At 46.1% G+C, this 17612-nt stretch overlaps 1 protein-coding gene across 1 annotated transcript in view; it reads right to left on the bottom strand.

Annotated features, from left to right (window-relative positions):
• Nucleotides 1-402: 402 nt before the first annotated feature.
• Nucleotides 403-17612, bottom strand: part of LOC142585670 (uncharacterized) — a 33805-nt gene continuing 16595 nt past the window's right edge. The window contains exons 13-18 of the mRNA XM_075696606.1: nucleotides 14551-14661; nucleotides 12414-12617; nucleotides 9155-9247; nucleotides 8894-8926; nucleotides 4950-5003; nucleotides 403-569 (exon numbers count right to left, since the gene is read on the bottom strand). Coding sequence (XP_075552721.1) covers nucleotides 519-569; nucleotides 4950-5003; nucleotides 8894-8926; nucleotides 9155-9247; nucleotides 12414-12617; nucleotides 14551-14661 — 546 coding nt within the window. The 3' untranslated portion in view covers nucleotides 403-518. The remainder of the gene's footprint in view (nucleotides 570-4949; nucleotides 5004-8893; nucleotides 8927-9154; nucleotides 9248-12413; nucleotides 12618-14550; nucleotides 14662-17612) is intronic.

The following is a 17612-nucleotide window of genomic DNA, read 5'->3' as shown; positions in this document are numbered from 1 at the left end:
ATTAAAGTTTGTCCAATCCAATACTGCTTGTCCATATGCTGGACAATGGGAAGCAAGTATGTGCAGCATAACAGTTATATAGCTTGTAATACAGTTGAACTGCAATATGCATGTTCATTCTTGCACTTCAGTGCATTGTGATTAACTTCCATATGCGGCTATCATATCTTATTTTTCTGTGTTGAATTCACCACTAAGAAAAATAATAATGGTGAAACTAATAAAAAGGATGAATGTTGTAACATGGAGCATTCATGCCTCAACACGGGTATGGCGCCATTAGCATCATCTATGATTTAGTAAAGGTACCAGAAAGTAGTTCTTAGTGTTCTCATGCTTGAGTTGAGTAGAAGCTGCTATATTTAATGAAAGTGAAGCTGAATAATAATGGTGAGACATAGGGCTAAGGAATAGGTTTTAATAGCATACATGTAAACACAAGCTGTGGTCACATAAGTAAAAAGACCGGGCAGCTCGAGCAAATCATCTTAACCCCGCCTCACATCTGCTGCGGGCTGCTAGGTTTTCATCATGCGGCTCATGCTGCCAAGCATTCCCAGCTTCTGAAACTGCAAAAGAAAAGAACAAATGTCCCTGAATTACCTTCACAATATAGTAGAAGGAATAGGGGCTAAGAATTCGGGCCTGCCGATACCATACTAACACGTTAAAAGTGGCAGTGCTATGCAGAAGACTGCACATATGTTTTATCACATCAAACAAAATACCACGCCTTCACATATACATGAATAATTCAGTTCTTGATGGGATTGTCAAGCACCGAGGGCTTTTCTTGCTTTACATGCTACATGTAAACATGTACAGGCGCCGACAAAAGTGGTATACTCCACGCCATCTACATTGACACGAGTCAAGCGACATGCTTGCAGATAATAAAGGGCACCCATTGGCTGTCTCGATCTCAGATGCTGCCTGTAGATGGCGTTGCGATGCAGTTTGCCTTTGCTCCGGCTCCCGCTGCGTGGAGTATACCACTTTTGTCGGCGCCTGTACATGTTTTACAACGACGTGCACTGCCGTGCCAGAATTGAACACGAAAAAAATTGGTTATATTCTCTTCTGAGATCACAATTTCAAAATGAACGCCGATTGGAGCATGGCTTGCTTGGCATGGGATTTGTCTGCGAGGCATTCCTGCATTATGGTGGCTAGAATATCTGCACGCCAAATTTTCGCAAATCGCTGAAGCACGTGCAGGTCAGCCTGGTCCTGTGGCCGCAAGCCATACACAGATCATGTCTTACCGAAAGCGGGATGCACGCCTGGCAAGTCATTCCTTGTTTCACTCTGTGTTCCTTCACATTCCTCAGGGGACAAGCCACCATTTCCTAGACCAAGTTTGATAAGCTTGGTTCCCTGTTGTCACTTGCCCTTCATTTTTCTCACCTTCCTCATTATCCCTTTCTAAAACTTGACAAGGTGATCACAGTGTGTCTTCTACTGCAACGACCCCACCCCCATTTTTCGTGGCGCACTGAAGTTGTCTTTGTCAACAAGCCCTATGCCAACAAATCTGGTGTGCTTCGTGAATTTGTCACATTAAATGAGTTACAATTCATGATTTTTTGCATGCTTGGGGAATTTGCATGCAGTACCGTGATTACATTTGGCGGCTACATAACAGAAAAATAGTCAGTTCTTCGGGTACACATCAAATAGGTGTCAAGACAACATCATAGATATTTGAATAGGGAAATTTCGAAGTTTAATTGAATGTTCAGAGACGCTCCACGCGTGGACTTTGCGGCGGCACCGCTAGATTGCACAAAGCGTCCAGGGGGAAGTGTGAGAGTGAAGCCACGCTTCAATCCACGCTTCGTGATGCGTTTCGGCGGTGGCAATACGGTGTGTCACTACATCAAGGCCAATCACAATAACGTCAACAGTCATCCTGAGATGGTTTCCGCCACATTTTTATCATGCGCAAGCATTCTTCGGCAAGTACCCCAGCAAAGTCTGTAACACGTAATTTGCGAAGACATCTAATCGTTATAATAGTGTAAGTGTAGATGACTGGTAGTTTTATAAGCGATAAGAAGAAAAAAAGTTGATCAGAGAGAATACCCATACGATCAGAATCGTGCATACGCTAAGGGATACATAGGAGAGAGAGATTTATTTGCAGAGAAGTAGCGCTGAATGCTCCACAGAAAATGCATGGGGAAACTTGTACTAGGGATGGGCCAACGTGAGAATTGGGGGTGGACCAATTTCAAATTTGGGGGTAGGCAAACTTCGAATTCGGAGGTGGGCCAACTTGAAATTTGGACGTAAGCAAATTTGGGGACGGCCAACTTAAATGTACTTGAAATTTTGGGGTTGACCTGCTGAAATTTGGGGGTATGCTTATGCTTATGTGGAGTTAAATATGGGATTTTACGCGCCAAAACCACAATTTGATTATGAGGCACGCCGTAGTGGGGGACTCAGGAATAATTGGGACCACCTGGAGCTTTTTAACGGGCACCTAAATCTAAGTACTCCGGTGTTTTCGCATTTTGCCCCCATCGAAATGCGGCTTCTGTGGCCGTGGCGCCCGTGGGGTTTCTGCATGCTTTTTTCACCCTATATACACCAACAACCATAAACGTCAGTCACGGGGCGGGGTGGAGGTGAGTATTACAGGGGAAAAGGCTCTCGCTCTTCCTCCCCGGACCGCGAACCTTAGGTAGACCAGATTACCGGCTGTTACAAAGGCAAATGCTACAAGGATATTCTTTTTGTTCAAAGGAATCAACTATATGCGTAAATAAGCTTCCAAATTTTGATGATGACATTGGTTCATTTTGCGTGCCTTCCTCAATGCATAATTAGTTTGGCTTCCACACGAACTCCTACCCCGCTTCAGGCGTTGCTTCCCATCTCCCGTGCATTATGGGAACGCTACGCCTCTGCCAAAAAGTGCTGTTATCCCTTAATTATATTTGAAGAGACACAACTATTCCAGTTTCTAAATTTATGGTATTCCCACCCATTGAAATTAATGTACACGGTGCGTTAATATTAATTCAATTGCTTATTTCTTTTGCGACTAGTCATGCTTTGAACAATTCTCATTATGTCTACTTAAAGGGACACTAAAGCGAAACAAATCAGTTTAGACTAATGAAGCATTGTTTGAGAACCCTACAGGCAGTCATTTCAAAAAAATAGTTTGGTTATTAGATGAGAAGGTCCAAGTATCAGTATTTGAATTTCGCGCCGAAACCCCAGTGCCGGTACGTCAGCGTGACGTGAGGGATTCCAAAGTACGTTTTCGCATTTGGGCCGCGTTGGCTGAATAAAGGTTCCCGAAACTTGCCATGTTTAATATTTGGTTCCTTTAGAACACAATGTAGTCAATCTGTACCGCTATATATATTTAGTAGGCCCTAGAAGATTGTTGTAAGAGTGGTGTTTTTGGTGTTGTAGAACGGTAATTTACTGATCAGAAGAAATCATTTTTCACTTTAGTGTCCCTTTAAATGAATACTAAAGAGAAACACTAAACCAGTTCAGACCGATCAAATATTCTTTAAAAATACATTTTATTCAGTTTGAGATATGGATTGCTTATTATTAGAAAAAAACGAATTTTCAATTTTTCGAAAATATTTTTCGCCGGGACTCCAGCGTAGGTATATGCGTCAACTGTGACGTCACGGATTTCATGTATTTTTCTAGTACTTTGGCTGTTATCGTCTCATTAGAGTTTCTTGAAACTTGCGATCGGTCTTCAGCTTTTTTATAATGCAATGCAGTCCATCTTCACTGTCTAAAAGTAACGCCCGACTAGACACAATCTAAGTCTATGACGTCACGGTGAGCTGTGCAGGGAAGGCCACCGGTCTTTCGGTCTTTCGTCTTTGCCGCTGATCTCCAATAAACCCCTCCATACACGTTTCCGCCAACCAGGTTAAGTACCGCCAACTTGCCCTCCTCCTCCACACTCCTCTCCCACTCGTCCCCTTAGCTTCCGGCGCCAAGCGGAACTTACGTAGCTGCAGCTTCCTGTTCCGAGTGGAAGTGACGTTTTGTTTTTTAGCGTTGTTTACTTTCGCGTCGCTGGAGAGGCTTTAATTGCACCAGCTGCGGTTGAAACTGTGAATGCGATTCCATCCAAGAATCGCCGCCTATTGTAACCAGCGATCTGCTCGTGTTCACTGCTTCGCGTCAACCTGCGACCGGTTGTGGCACGAGCGACAACGTACAGTGGAATGTAGTGCCCGGGCGCTTGGAGACCACTGCCGTTTTTCGTGCATTCGGAAAACAGCGACCGCGAACTACTACTACAGCGGAATACAACAGCTTGTCCCCTTTGCATTCTTCTTATGGTGACTGCCACAGCTCTGCTAAGCACGCGCGGGCGTCTCACCATCCTCTATAACAGCAGTCAAAGCAGAAATTTCCGCAGCGCAACTCCAGGAAGCGGAAACGCCGGAACCGGAAATGCCGGAACCGGATTTGGTGTGAGGGGAAAAAGCGGCGCACAACAAAGGTTATCGCTACTTAAGAAAGCGGCGGTGGCGCGTGGATTCAGGGGTTTTAATATCCACTAGAGTGGGGTTTTGCATCTTTTCTGGCTTACCAAGCCAGCCTCCTTGCCGGGTAAGGGTGACTTTTGTTGTTAAGGTAACTTATTAATACAGCTTACCTTATTTTATTTTTCTCTTTAGTGGTCCTTTAACGCGCGTGTCATTGAATGCCGGATAATATGGACGCCTCTTGGAGTGACCAGGGAAATGCGCCGCCCTTGGATCACCCGCTTCCCTTCCCCTCCCCCCTCCTTCCGCCTCCCTTCAAAGCTTGACGGTTTCTAGAATCGTTTCGATTCTCTGGACATGCTCATGCCACCCACCCACTCATCCATAATAATATCACTAGAGCTTAATCCATTTTAACCAGTTCCTCTATATGATGTTTTAAAAGCTATCCAAGTTCGCACTCACCTTAACAGCGGCTCGCATTATGACGTAAGAGAAGTGAAGAAACTGCCGCACCGTCTGCGTCGAAATAAAGAGAGAAACGCGGGCTGCAATCACTCTTCAAGCAGAACTGAAGCATGAGGACGAATGTAACACGCGATTCACTATTCAATCACCAATGGACCTTTCCAGAAATGCGCGCGCACCATCAGAGGCGGCCGCAAGGTAGTACGAGTAAACGAAGTTTAAGGGGCTTTAAGTACGAGAAGTGAGGGCGCCGCCTGTTCATTTTGCCTGCAGCGTGCGAGCGGCGTGCAGCCCGCAAAAAAGCGGGAGCAAGCGCGCCGTCTTCCGTCGCGCGCAAGGAACTGGGGGGAGAGGAGGGCGCGGGGGGGGGGGGGGGGAGGCGTTCTACTTCGGCGCCGGCCGCGTATCTTGAAAGCGGTCTGTGGTTGGGAGTGCATCTAGTGCTGGTAGATTCACGTGCGCTGTGCTCTCGCCGCTTCGTTCGCGTTGAAGCGAGAGGCAGCACGAAGGTAAACTCGCTCGCTGCTGCTGCCGCGCTTTCTCATTTTAGCGTTTTGAGCACGAATGTTCACGGTCATCGAGTCGTTTGCTCGTGCGCGCGTGACGCCATGCTTGTTAATTTAGTTAGTATTGTCACGACTAAAGGCTAGCAACAGAAGAAAACGAATAGAAGGGCATGAGCAGCGACCAAGCTCCTTTTGAAAGAAGACGAAGTTGCATCGTCGGCTCTTGCGGTCTTTGAATACAGAGCTGGTTTTTTTCTATTATCTTCATCCTGCGTCCTGTTTTTTGACGTCGTGACAGTATGTCTGTGTTAACGAGTTTACACTGCCGATAAAAATACTATCCTTACTTCGTATAGCTGTCTACTAATTTGATGTCGCAATCGATGCTTCACCTTCCGGGCCGAACTGCACTTTTTTTTTTTTTAAGAGAACATAGTTCAGGTGTTTTACTTGCCGAAACTGCGCTCTGACTGAGGCACGCCGTAGTGGCGGGCTCTGGATTACCGTGTTTACTCGATTGTAACACGAGCTTTTTCACAATTTTCTTTGCTTGAACTTGACCCTCGCGTTACACTCGAATAACGGCAAAATTCTCAATTTTAAAACAAATACCCTAAGTTCCGCGCTTCTTAGCGTTACGTTGGCAGCCTGTATCTTTACGTTTTGTTTTGTTTTGTTCTGTTTTGTTCTGTTGAAAAAAAGAGCGTTTGAGAGAAAGGCGACTTCGCGATCCGCTTGCGAGCTCCACGCACCGCATACGACAGCAAAACTTCGAGATGTTCACAGCAGCGTGCGCTGCCCGCGGACTATGTTATTTCACCAAGCTAGAGGGGTGGTTCAGAACCCCTTTAATGTCAAACAAGCTCGAAGATGACGTGATCTCGTGCGATCACTTACGGAGATAGTTTCGCTTTCGTGAGAAAGCTCGTCCTGGCAATGTACTCCTCGAAGTTATGGCCGACAGTGCTGTTGGCACCGATAACGAGCTTGTCGCAGCGCCAAAAAGACTTGTCGAGGACGCTTTCTGTGTATTTCGCGAAACTATTTCCTATAGCGGGTGCCCAAGAATACCGCCCAAGGAAAGCTGTCTCCACCTCGGAAGACGACGATAAGTGAAGAGAACGTGTTTCCGAATTCTGATTTCTTAATTAAAGGTACCATATCTTCTTGTGGTCATCTCGCGTTACATTCGCGGTGTTATTTTTATTTTTTATTTCGCGTTACTATCAAGTAGACTCTAGAGCTACATTCGAGTAAATACGTTAATTTCGACCACTTGTTACGAGCCTTTTTGCGTTTCGCCTCTGTCGAAATGCAGCCGCCGCGGCTGGAATCGAACCCAGCTGCGACCTCGAGCTCAGAAGAGCAACGCCATAGCTACATATGATAATTTTGTGTGTCAGCTTATTTGGTGATGTCCACGTGGTCATGTTTACTTAGACACCGACAGTGGTGACAGCAGCACGGTTCACTATTTACTACCCACTGGACCGCTGACGCCCTACATATGTCGACCGGATGTCAGGAACGGGACATTCTAACGTTCCTAGGACATACGTAAAAAGCCTGTGGACCATTCTTGGATGTCCCTGGGATCGTCCCATGTACGCGAATTGACATTCATGGAAACGTCCTATGAACGTCATAATGGAACATTGGGACGTCCAAGATATGTTTAAATATGGGTTATTCTTGCTTCTTAATCCCGAGTACGTCATTTATGTCAGGATGTAGGACGCTTCTCGGACTTCTTATTTTAGCAATCGTCTAAAGGACGTTTGTGGGACATTTGTTTATGGATTTAGAACATCCACAGGACGTCCACATTGATTATAAATTAACATAATAGGGACGTTCCTCAATATGTGCCGCACCAGTACAGCAGGCCTGCTGCATTTACACGCATACCACGAACACAGTAAGCTTTGCCTGATATTGTGTCGGCTTGTGGGGCAGGATAAAAAGGAACTGCATGGCTCTTGAGATTCATCCCAGCGCTCCAATAAGGCGACCAAACATTCTTGCCATGAAAAAGTTGAATAGCCAGGAGAGAGGCCAGGAATGCTAAAGCATGCTAAAGAAGGCTGCAGTGTAGCTAAGCACTGTGCACATAATTCGCTGCTGGTGTAAACTAATACATCAGATAGACCTTGATAAAAATGAATTATATCAGCATATATAGTATAAACTTTAATCAGTCAGGCCATGCAAGCTACACTTTCTTGTGATAACACGAAGGAAGCTACAGGACTAAGTTCTGCAGGCTGCTGAATCATTTGACAATCTCTCTAGAAATACAACATTTATTTCAATAAAACAGGCTGCAGGAAGATTACAAGTTCAACTCTCAAATGTACTCAGCAGTTTTCAGTAAAGCACATTAATGCAAACAAATAAGACTCAAAAATTTCATCTTGAGAGCTCAGCCATTAGAAGTTATGGCGCACCACGGCCAGAAAAGAAGTGAAGCAATTCAACTGTTTACAAATGAACTTTGGCGAGTAAAAGAAATTAAGAATTCGCTGTGAGGCCGCTGCGGAAGTTATCATGAGGCTTGCTACGAGCTCGATTCCGTGATCGCAGGCACATCAACGCAAAATTTGCTGAAAAGTTCAGATAGGTTAGCCACTATAAGTTATAAGATATAATCCACTACCAGAGCCTTTCTGTAGGCCGTATTTAGTACAATCATGCGCCCATTTTCATATTTCGCGCGTTTTCCTTATTACGCGGAATAAATAATTACGGAAGACATAGCACACTGAAAACTGAATAGGGTGTTCTAAAACACAATGATTACTTTTCCATCAAAATTCGCACCCTCAATTCAGTCAATAAAAAAGATCGTCAATTAATTTAGTAGTAGATAGTTCTATTATGCAAAATTTCCTCCTGGTGCGGTAGGTCACTGCTGACAGAATACCATTAGTTGCGTCCTCGTATATTCTATATTTTATATTTAAGAGCTTGGCTAAGGTTAGCTGTACCCGCCGTGGCTGCTTAGTGGCTATGGTGTTGGGCTGCTAAGCACGACGTCGCGGGATCGGATCCCGGCCACGGCGGCCGCATTTCGATGGGGGCGAAATGCGAAAGCAACCGTGTACTAAATTTAGGTGCACGTTAAAGAACCCAAGGTGGTCCAAATTTCCGGAGCCCCCGACTACGGCATGCCTCGTGGGGGGCTCCGGGATTCCGGGGATCGTGGTTGTGGCGCGTAAAACGCCATAACTTAAGGTTAGCTGAGTCACTCTGTACTTCTAGAAATGCTGCACAGCATATTCAGGCTTCCTTTTGAGGGCTGTACGCTATAGTTCTCGCGGAATTATATATAATCCTGCTAATAACTGCGTTGTTACCATTGAGTTTGAGTGTTATGAAAAAGACGATGCGTGGGAAATGCATGGTTGTCGCATGAGGAATAAAGTGGACACTCACGGGCGGTTCCAGGAGAACGCTGGTGGTGGTTTCCTGCAAGAAACAGGGGATGGTCACCTTCTTTAAAAGAAATCAACAGGTAAACAAAAACGTTCCACACATACACTATATATATATATATATATATATATATATATATATATATATATATATATATATATATATATATATATAGTTTCGCTGCAGTTTAGTTTTCACTGCGAACTCGTTCAAATAAATCACCGCACCATGGCGTTTTCCTGTAAATTTCACTACTCTTACCTCCCTTTTTTGATACGCATTTTCTGTCCCTCGAGCTTGCAACGGGCGCATGGCTGAGTCGAGATGAACGGAGCGCTCGTTTCCGAGTGGTCCCTGCAACGAGAACGTAAAGTATAAGCGAATGCACGCGTGCGTGCGTGCGCGTGCGTGCGTGCGTGCGTGCGTGTTTGTTTGTTTGTTTGTTTGTTTGTTTGTTTGTTTGTTTGTTTGTTTGTTTGTTTGTTTGTGTGTGTGTGTGTGTGTGTGTGTGTGTGTGTGTGTGTGTGTGTGTGTGTGTGTGTGTGTGTGTGTGTGTGTGTGTGTGTGTGTGTGTGTGTGTGTGTGTGTGTGTGTGTGTGTGTGTGTGTGTGTGTGTGTGCGCGCGCGCGCGTGTGTGTGTGTGTGTGTGTGTGTGTGTGTGTGTGTGTGTGTGTGTGTGTGTGTGTGTGTGTTGCAGTAAACGTTCACTCAATTGGCTACACAGAGCACGCGTTGATCGAATGAAGCAACCTTAGGGTGCCCTTGGGTTGCCGGCGCGTTTACAAGGTCGTCTACTTCTAGTTGAAACATTTCAGTGGTATTCAGTCCTACATACGTGCTCATATGAACACTTCCAGTTCATGAGAAGCAAGTGGTCATTAGGACACCTAACACAATTACTTATTATAAGTAATCATTTTAATGAATTAATTCCAACTCTATGTAATCATTTCGATAAATTCATTCCAAACGGTGCTGCTTGAATATACTTCAAATAAGCCGTTTCCCTTAACAACGGACGACGCTATTGGAACGTCGAAACGGAAAGAAAAGAGCGCATGGGGGGGGGGGGCGCCGACCAAGGTAAAAAAGAAAGAAAGGCTTCACGTTTCGCTTCTCACACGCGAGCCTTGTCCAGAATAAGGGGCAAGGGAACCGTCAATTTTTCGATGATCTCTTCACTTTGGTCGGCAACGGTTTTCACGATTTTCCCCGACAGACGATTTCGTCAGTCTCTACGGTATGCGGTTAACAGAATACGGGCTCACTTGGCGTTCATTTAATCGTTTCAACGTTACTCTCTACTTTACGTCGAAACGATGAAAGAACGCCAGATGAGCTCGTATTCCGTAGACAGAAGAACAGTATCTGTGTAAATGAGACCATGGGCGTCTTGTCTAAGCGATCCACTGCATGGTCGAATCAGCATCGGTAATTCCTTCAGTAACGGCGACATGCCAACACTTGGCCTGCAGATGTGGGCTACCTTCTCCGTCTCTTCTGCGTGGCTTGTATTGTTTTTGCAGGTGCTGTTTCGATGTCGCCCTGACAAATCACATAACGTACATAGGTCAAAAAAACGACACAGAGCCGGTCGGAACGCAGCCAACTGATTACACCTCGCTTCGTTTGCCCATACCGAAAATGTGCAGGTAGTCTCAGGGGCGTGCGAATGGCAGGTTTTCATACCGAATCGAATACGAGTCGAATAGTGCCACGGAAGTGGATATAATCGAATCGAATCACGAATAATTTTTTAAATAATGAACAGTCGTTTTCACCATTAATATAAAATGATCTTCATATATACTAGCTAGTACATTCAAAACGCATGTTTCTGCCATTACTTTGTGCGTTATGAATAGTTGTTTATTAAACGCCCAGATCGAGCATCACGAACAGATACAGTTTGTTCACATACCCAGGGCTTATTGGTGAGTGCGAAAGGTATGCGGTTAAGCCAGAAATGTTTAGCTCGATGACCGACGTAACCGGCTTTATAACGTCATTTTTCGTGTTGTATGTTTTTTTTTAATGCTTGGTGGCGCACAGTTGGGGATTTCAAATACACAAAGGTTATTCGAAAAATATTCGTGTTTACGAATATAGGGCGATATTCGATTCGCTATTCGAAGGTTTCGAACATTCGCACTGCCAAGAAGCAGGTTCAAATTATAACCGTCACGGCGGCCGCATTTCGATGGGGGCGAAATGCGAAAACACCCGTGTGCTTAGATTTAGGTGCACGTTAAAGAACCCCAGGTGGTCAAAATTTCCGGAGTCCTCCACTACGGCGTGCCTCATAATCAGAAAGTGGTTTTGGCACGTAAAACCCCAAATATTATTATTATTAAATTATAACCGCGGGACTTTCTTGAACGAGGGCGAAAGCGTAGAACACGAAAGGACAAGTTACGGATTTGTCCTCGTTCAAGAAGTCGCGTTGTTATACATTGGATCATGCGGAAACAACTAGCCCAAACTTTGACGTTACCTTCATAACAGGTACACAGATCGTAGATCGAGGAGGGTTTGGCAGCATGTCACCGTTATCAGACGTCGCCATGGGATCGATTGCATGGTACGCACTCGAGGCTGAGATGAACTGTTAAGTATGGCTAATGGGACTTCGATATCGCACCGTATCCTCGTTAAGAAAAAAAGAAGAGAGTGCTAGCAACTCCTTTCGGAGAGCCAATTCTTGTCCCCCGTATTCAAATCTCATTTTAAAGCGAATCTCAGTTCTTTGCCTTGGCTCCTGTTGCTTAAAGAGTTAAATGTGCCTGCAGTGAGGCAATGAACATTGTAATATATTTTTTTGTTATTCTCATCATTAAGTAATCTTCTATAGCAATTAGCTGTTACTGTTGATGCTGCAGCCGCCGCTGGGGCGTGTAGTGTTTGGTGAGAAGCGCGCCTCTATGCCTGAAACAAAAGATGAAGAACGCTTAAGGTTCACCTTTAAGATAGCATTCAAAGATCCCTGACTGTTTCTCATGCTTCCAGGAAACTGGAGCGTAGGTAACCGTAATGTTTACCGGGAAACGCTGGCCGCGAACGCTATGCATGAAGGCGGGCTTTCTGGTAGAAACGCGGCCTCGCGCGTGGCCCGCGATTTGGCGGAGGCGAACGCCATCTGGAGGTATTACAAGGAACCGGGTGCGCCGCTCCGTGGTACTCGAGATACTCAAGCGCCGACGCGCGCAAGTGGCGGACGCCGTGGCCGGTCTATGTACGGTAGAAACGCTGGAAAAGGGGGTTTCTTTGAGTTCTCGCGCAACAAAATTATGTTTTATCGTATAGTCAAATTACAATCCGTCTTTATCATGTCTGCAGGTTGTGTGTAAGTCGTACTTTACGATTTTTCTACGCATTTTAGCTTGAGAGATTCAATTCAGCAGCTTCCTTGCGCCACATGGAGGGCCTGGGTACGGGTGGTTCGAAAACCTTTTTGCCGGAATGACTTCCGACGTCGGATTTCCTGCGACACGGGGCCCCTAAAGCTCTCGCGCTAACCAACCTGGCCGTCGCCCTGCGCCGTCGGCGCTGCGGGCGTCCGGCGACGGCTGCTGGTGTCGTTAGCGCCGCGTGGTCCTGCTCCGTCGTCCGGCGCATCGTCCGTCGCGTTGGGAGCAGCGGTAGTCGGCGCCATGGTCGGATCACACGGAGTCGCACCCTCGCAGCCCGATCTGTGCAGGGACTTCTGGATGACCTCGGTTTTGTGCTGCGTCATTCAAATTGCGGGCACAGATAAAGATAGCACATCAGGATGGGTGCGAGCTTTCGTCATTTCGGATTATCAGTCTCTCTAACTGCTTTTATGCCCATTCATCTGCATGTTTGCACTAATGCATCTATATGCCTTGCATGCGTTTGTGCATGCCGTTACAGACTATATCTTATGAGAACTCACGGAGGACAAAAGTGATCTCATCGTCTTACCCTGAGGAATGAAAAGCGTCAACAAGGGTATGTTACTCTTTACATTTTTGTGTCGCATTGAAGGTAGAGTTCACGCGGCTGCTAATGTTTTCGGTGCCACACAAATGGAAAAGGAAAGTTAAATTTCTTGTTGGCTTTGATGTACTCGCTGTTGAATTAGAGTGAGTAGCGTGCATGGTCGGACCGGTAACTGCACTGGACTTTTCTGTTCGGGAACCGATGCCTTGAGTGTAATATAAATTGTCCTATTTTTCTGGTTCCATTTCCCTCAAACCTCCCCTTTCCTTTGCCGAGGAATGTTTCGCCCTGAGAACATGTTCTTTATACGGCATATACCATGTTATACGCTCTGGTAACACGTTCACGCGGTTACCAGCTGGCTCGATAGGTTTGATGCGGCTTCCTTTAGCATTCGCAGGCACAAGCATGGTCCGACACGCTTGAGGAGCATGCCCACCACAACTCGTCGCCTATCGCGGTGCACTCACGTGTACGGCATAACCGTTAGCGACGACTGTGCTGCTGCTTTTAATAAATGCATACATAGAAGTCGTAACAGCAGTGTAAATTACCACGCGTGGCAGGTTGACAATATTCGCTTGGCACAAGCGGGTTTTGTCTTCTTCGAGTAATGTGCAAAGTTCTCCAGTCACTTGTCATTGTTTACCGTGGCTTGTTGGCTTAAAACTTCTTTTTATTAAATATATGGTAATGTCTAGCAGGTATTCTTAACATTCATTTGCCGTTTCCTGCAGTCAAATGTTTAGGTTACCTGAATTAGCATGCGTTCATTCAAATGCGGAAACTCCGTAATAAGAAGAGCCTGCCGTCTCGATTGCTTACGTGGAGGTAATGTCGATGATATCAATGTTGTAGTTATTGATATTGACCAGTTCTGTGAAGTTAGAAGTTTCAACTCAAGTGTCTTGCTTCATGAAGTACGTATCAGGTACCGAATAAACCACTCGTAAATGCATCAGTGAGTTTAAGCTGCGTGCTGAATTAACAGCTTAAAAGTGCCTTCACCACGCCTTACCAAAAGTCTCGGTTATGCGCCGCAAATTGTAAAGGGCCTTCTATGTAGCGTTTTACCCGCAAGATTATTTCAAATTGATTAATTATTAGAGGAGATAGGGAGAAACTGAGATGTCGCATGCCATGCTGCCAGGAGGCGAGCTTAATTTCCAACATTGACCAACCTCTCTCACCTAGACCAGCTTCCGCAAGCGATATTAGGGAGTTATAGCTCAGCGAGCCAGCGGGCCAGCGTAGGTGCCACTGCGCATGTTGCACCACGCATGCGCACTAGCGTCTACGCTGGCTCGCTGAGCTATAACCGCTTTACCTCTCCATTCGTTATTTCCCCTATCGGGGCGGAGGGGCCGAATTCACGTGCCATAGTCGGTGACGTTGCAGGCAGTGCATCTGACGCAGGGGCGTTTTATGCGTGTGACCTGGATTCTCTGGCGGGAAGCAAAGCTCCCTCAATCGAGAGGAAGGGCCCACTGGCTTTCGTTCGCAATTTCAATTGTTTACTGAGCCATGCAGCAGTTCCTTGATTCGCCGACACCATTTTCAATGCGTGATCTATACGCACATCGCTTGCCTGTTTGCAGTTCTGCGCACTTTGATCTCTATAATCGGCGATAAATTCCGTGAGTAAACCTGTTGAGATCTGTAAAAATCTTGTACGTTAGCGAATGAGTGCAGCTTACCTGGATGATCCGGGGTCTCGTGTAATTGGCCGACGCCAAGCCCACGATGAAATCAGCCCCTAGGTCGACGTAATGCCATACGCATCCGGAATCCAGTAGTTCGGGAATGACCTGCGCATGCGCGCAGGACGGCGGCGCTTCACGAAGTTTGCGATCATGCATGCGGCGATAGCACATAGCTCAACTGCGACTTGTGCACTGTGCCACAATTCTCGCAGCAGAGATCGACTACATCTTCAAAGGTTCGCTCTACTGTTGAACCAACAGTAACGTTGAATGTCAAAGGGACACTGTGAAAAAAAAAAACTGTGTAGAGTTCTAATAATAAATTGCGTTGCTATAACAGAAGAAAACGCCACACTTATTGTGACAGGAGGCTTGGCAAGTCAGAAAATACGCAAGAACGAAAGACATTCAGGTGTCGACACCACTTTGAAGTCCCCCTACCAACTCGCCGTGACGTCATCAACTTTGACGGCGTCTGCTTGGGGACCTAATTCATTATTTACAGGTAAAAACGGAGTAGGTTGAATTTTATAACGGAGCTAAAGAATGGCCCAATCTAAGCTTCGAGAACATTCATTCCACCGCAACGCCCCACTCATGAGAAAATAAATTGAGATTCGTGCCGTCAAGTTGACATATCGGCTCTGCGGCCTCGGCGCGAAATAAAAAAAAATAATCGAAGTTTGGCCTTCATTTTTCTTTCTTGGAATAGTCGACCTCACCGCACAAAATTCATAAACTTGAGTTTTAAGGGTATACTTTGTCAGTTTAGAGAGATTAAAGGGACACTAAACGAAAATATTAAGCCGAGGTGAGATCGATAGATCATTCGTCAAGAAGTGTATCGTCGTTTTTTGTGTGCCAATACATCACTTTATTGCGTAGGAAATTGCCGCCGAAGGTCGCGCTACGGCTCCTCAATCTGAACTGCCCAAACCACGGACGAGTCTCTACGTAACCTCCCTCTATGCCGCATTTTATGAATCAGCGAGCGCTGACGTAACACGGAGGGTATCATTGTCCAGAACAGGTGGCACCACTCCAATTTTCCATATTCGTCTTTCTCTCGCTTAAAAAAAATTATGCGTGGCTCTGCTATCGCAAACATCAGAGACCAGCGGAGCCAAACCACACACTTAGACTAACTTCTGCTGGGTTTCTCCCAGCTCCGCTGGTTTCTGATGTTTGCGATAGCAGAGCCACGCATAATTTTTTTCCACTACGAGAAAGAGGACCGCCGAAGCGAGCGCGCGCGCTTTTATCGGAGAGCAATGACGTCGCACCACCTGTGTCCCCGAAGCGCCGCTCCTTCCCCGCTAGGTTCCACCCACCCTCGCCACGTCGCTATGCTGAGCGATGCTATTTTCATACTCTTTCGCTCTCTCTCAGCTCTCTCTCCCCCAGCTCGGCGAAGCTGCGGACGTCAAGAGAAACCTAGCGAGGCTCTAACAGCTCCACTGCAAAAAAGAACGAAAACTGCTCGCGCTATGAATGACGGATTCTTTACTAGAGATGCCATCTTACAATCTTGCTTGACGTAGGGTTTTCCTCTAGTGTCTTTCGGAATTCCAGAAAGGTCTTATCATGGGGTGCGTTTAATTTTGGCTTACCATTCAGAATTATAAATTTATTACACGCACATATATATGCACTCAGGATCGTGTTCGAAGAAATATGCGGCGACAGGAATGCGAACAAGTACACGTACGACTCCGTTGCCCTTCACAGCGACCGGGTCGGGACGCACCATTTCTATGTCTTTCCCGGAAACACAGTAACGGGACTAACACATGTGAGCGCTTTTTGACAATTTATGACCGATTTGGACTCATCAGCTGCCTTTTACCAGAGTTTGTTTCTGGGAAGCCGAAAAGTTTAACTTAGACGTGATTATCTTTATACATGCTTTTTTTGGCTGGTCTAAAAATATTTCCCTGTCATTTATATTCTGTATGTTATTGTTCCTTCCTATTGTATAATGTCTAGCTGTTACTATGTATACCCTATTAAGAACTGCCCAGCTGAGGTGCAAGTTTTGCCAGCCAGTTGCGACAGCGGCGGCAACTTTTGTTGGAACGCCACCGTTACGCTTTAGCCTCGTCGCCGTTGTGACTGAATGCGATCAGCGGACCAACTATTGTTACTGAGCCGCCATCGCCGCCCTGGTCTGCCGCGAGCGGAGGAGGGCTCGCGGGAACGCAGTTCGAGGCTTCTTCTCACGCGCCGTCCAAGACGCAAGCCAATGGGCACCCGGCCGCGCTGCAGGGGTCAGCTCGGGGAATAAAAGGCACCTTTCCTGACACAAGCCCCAAGTTCTACGAAGTCCGTCTGACGTCGGCTCCGGACCGTGAACCTCGCGCAAGGAAGTGTGTGTGTGAGTGTGTGTGTGTGTGTGTAAACCGTCGCGCAGAGAGGCGACTTGTTTACGATGACTGGACGGCCGTTTCCGTCACCTGGGTATCGGGGGAAGACCGTGTGTTTATAAACCGCTGTTGTGCGGCTGCTCGAGGGACTCTCTCAAGCAGTCATGTTAGACTGACGCACTTTCTCAAGCAGTCATGTTAGACTGATGCCCTTTCTCAAGCAGTCATGTTAGACTGATGTACTTTTCACTCGCAGTCGTGCTAGACTGATGAACTGTATGTAGATACTGTAAATAAACCCATATTCCTCGTTCTCGATGAGAAGCAGTCCTTCCCTTCATCAACGTCCTGAGCGTGGATAGGTTGGACGACGGCATGGGCCAGCTACCTTCTAATTCATGCCGGACTCCAGTCTTGACAACGGGTTACGAGTGATGGGATTGAGCCCCCAATCCTAACAACCCGCACTTATCTGATTTTATTACGTGCTTTTTACATACTATGTGATCTATAAATCAGTTTGAGTTGTGGGGTACCAACTGCATAAATAATACATAATTGTTATATAATTATATGAAAGGAAAAAGAGAAGGTGTCTCTTTCTAAGAAGCCCGCATGTGTTTCCTTTGTAGCTTGTGCTACATTTTTGTGGATGACAATTTTTGCTTTCATGAACCTTCCTTCACCTTGCGG

This window comes from Dermacentor variabilis, chromosome 6 (genome assembly GCF_050947875.1).
Source record: "Dermacentor variabilis isolate Ectoservices chromosome 6, ASM5094787v1, whole genome shotgun sequence".
Lineage (NCBI taxonomy): Eukaryota > Metazoa > Arthropoda > Arachnida > Ixodida > Ixodidae > Dermacentor > Dermacentor variabilis.
Note: the sequence above shows the minus strand (reverse complement) of the source record. Positions and strands in the feature narration are given on the sequence as shown.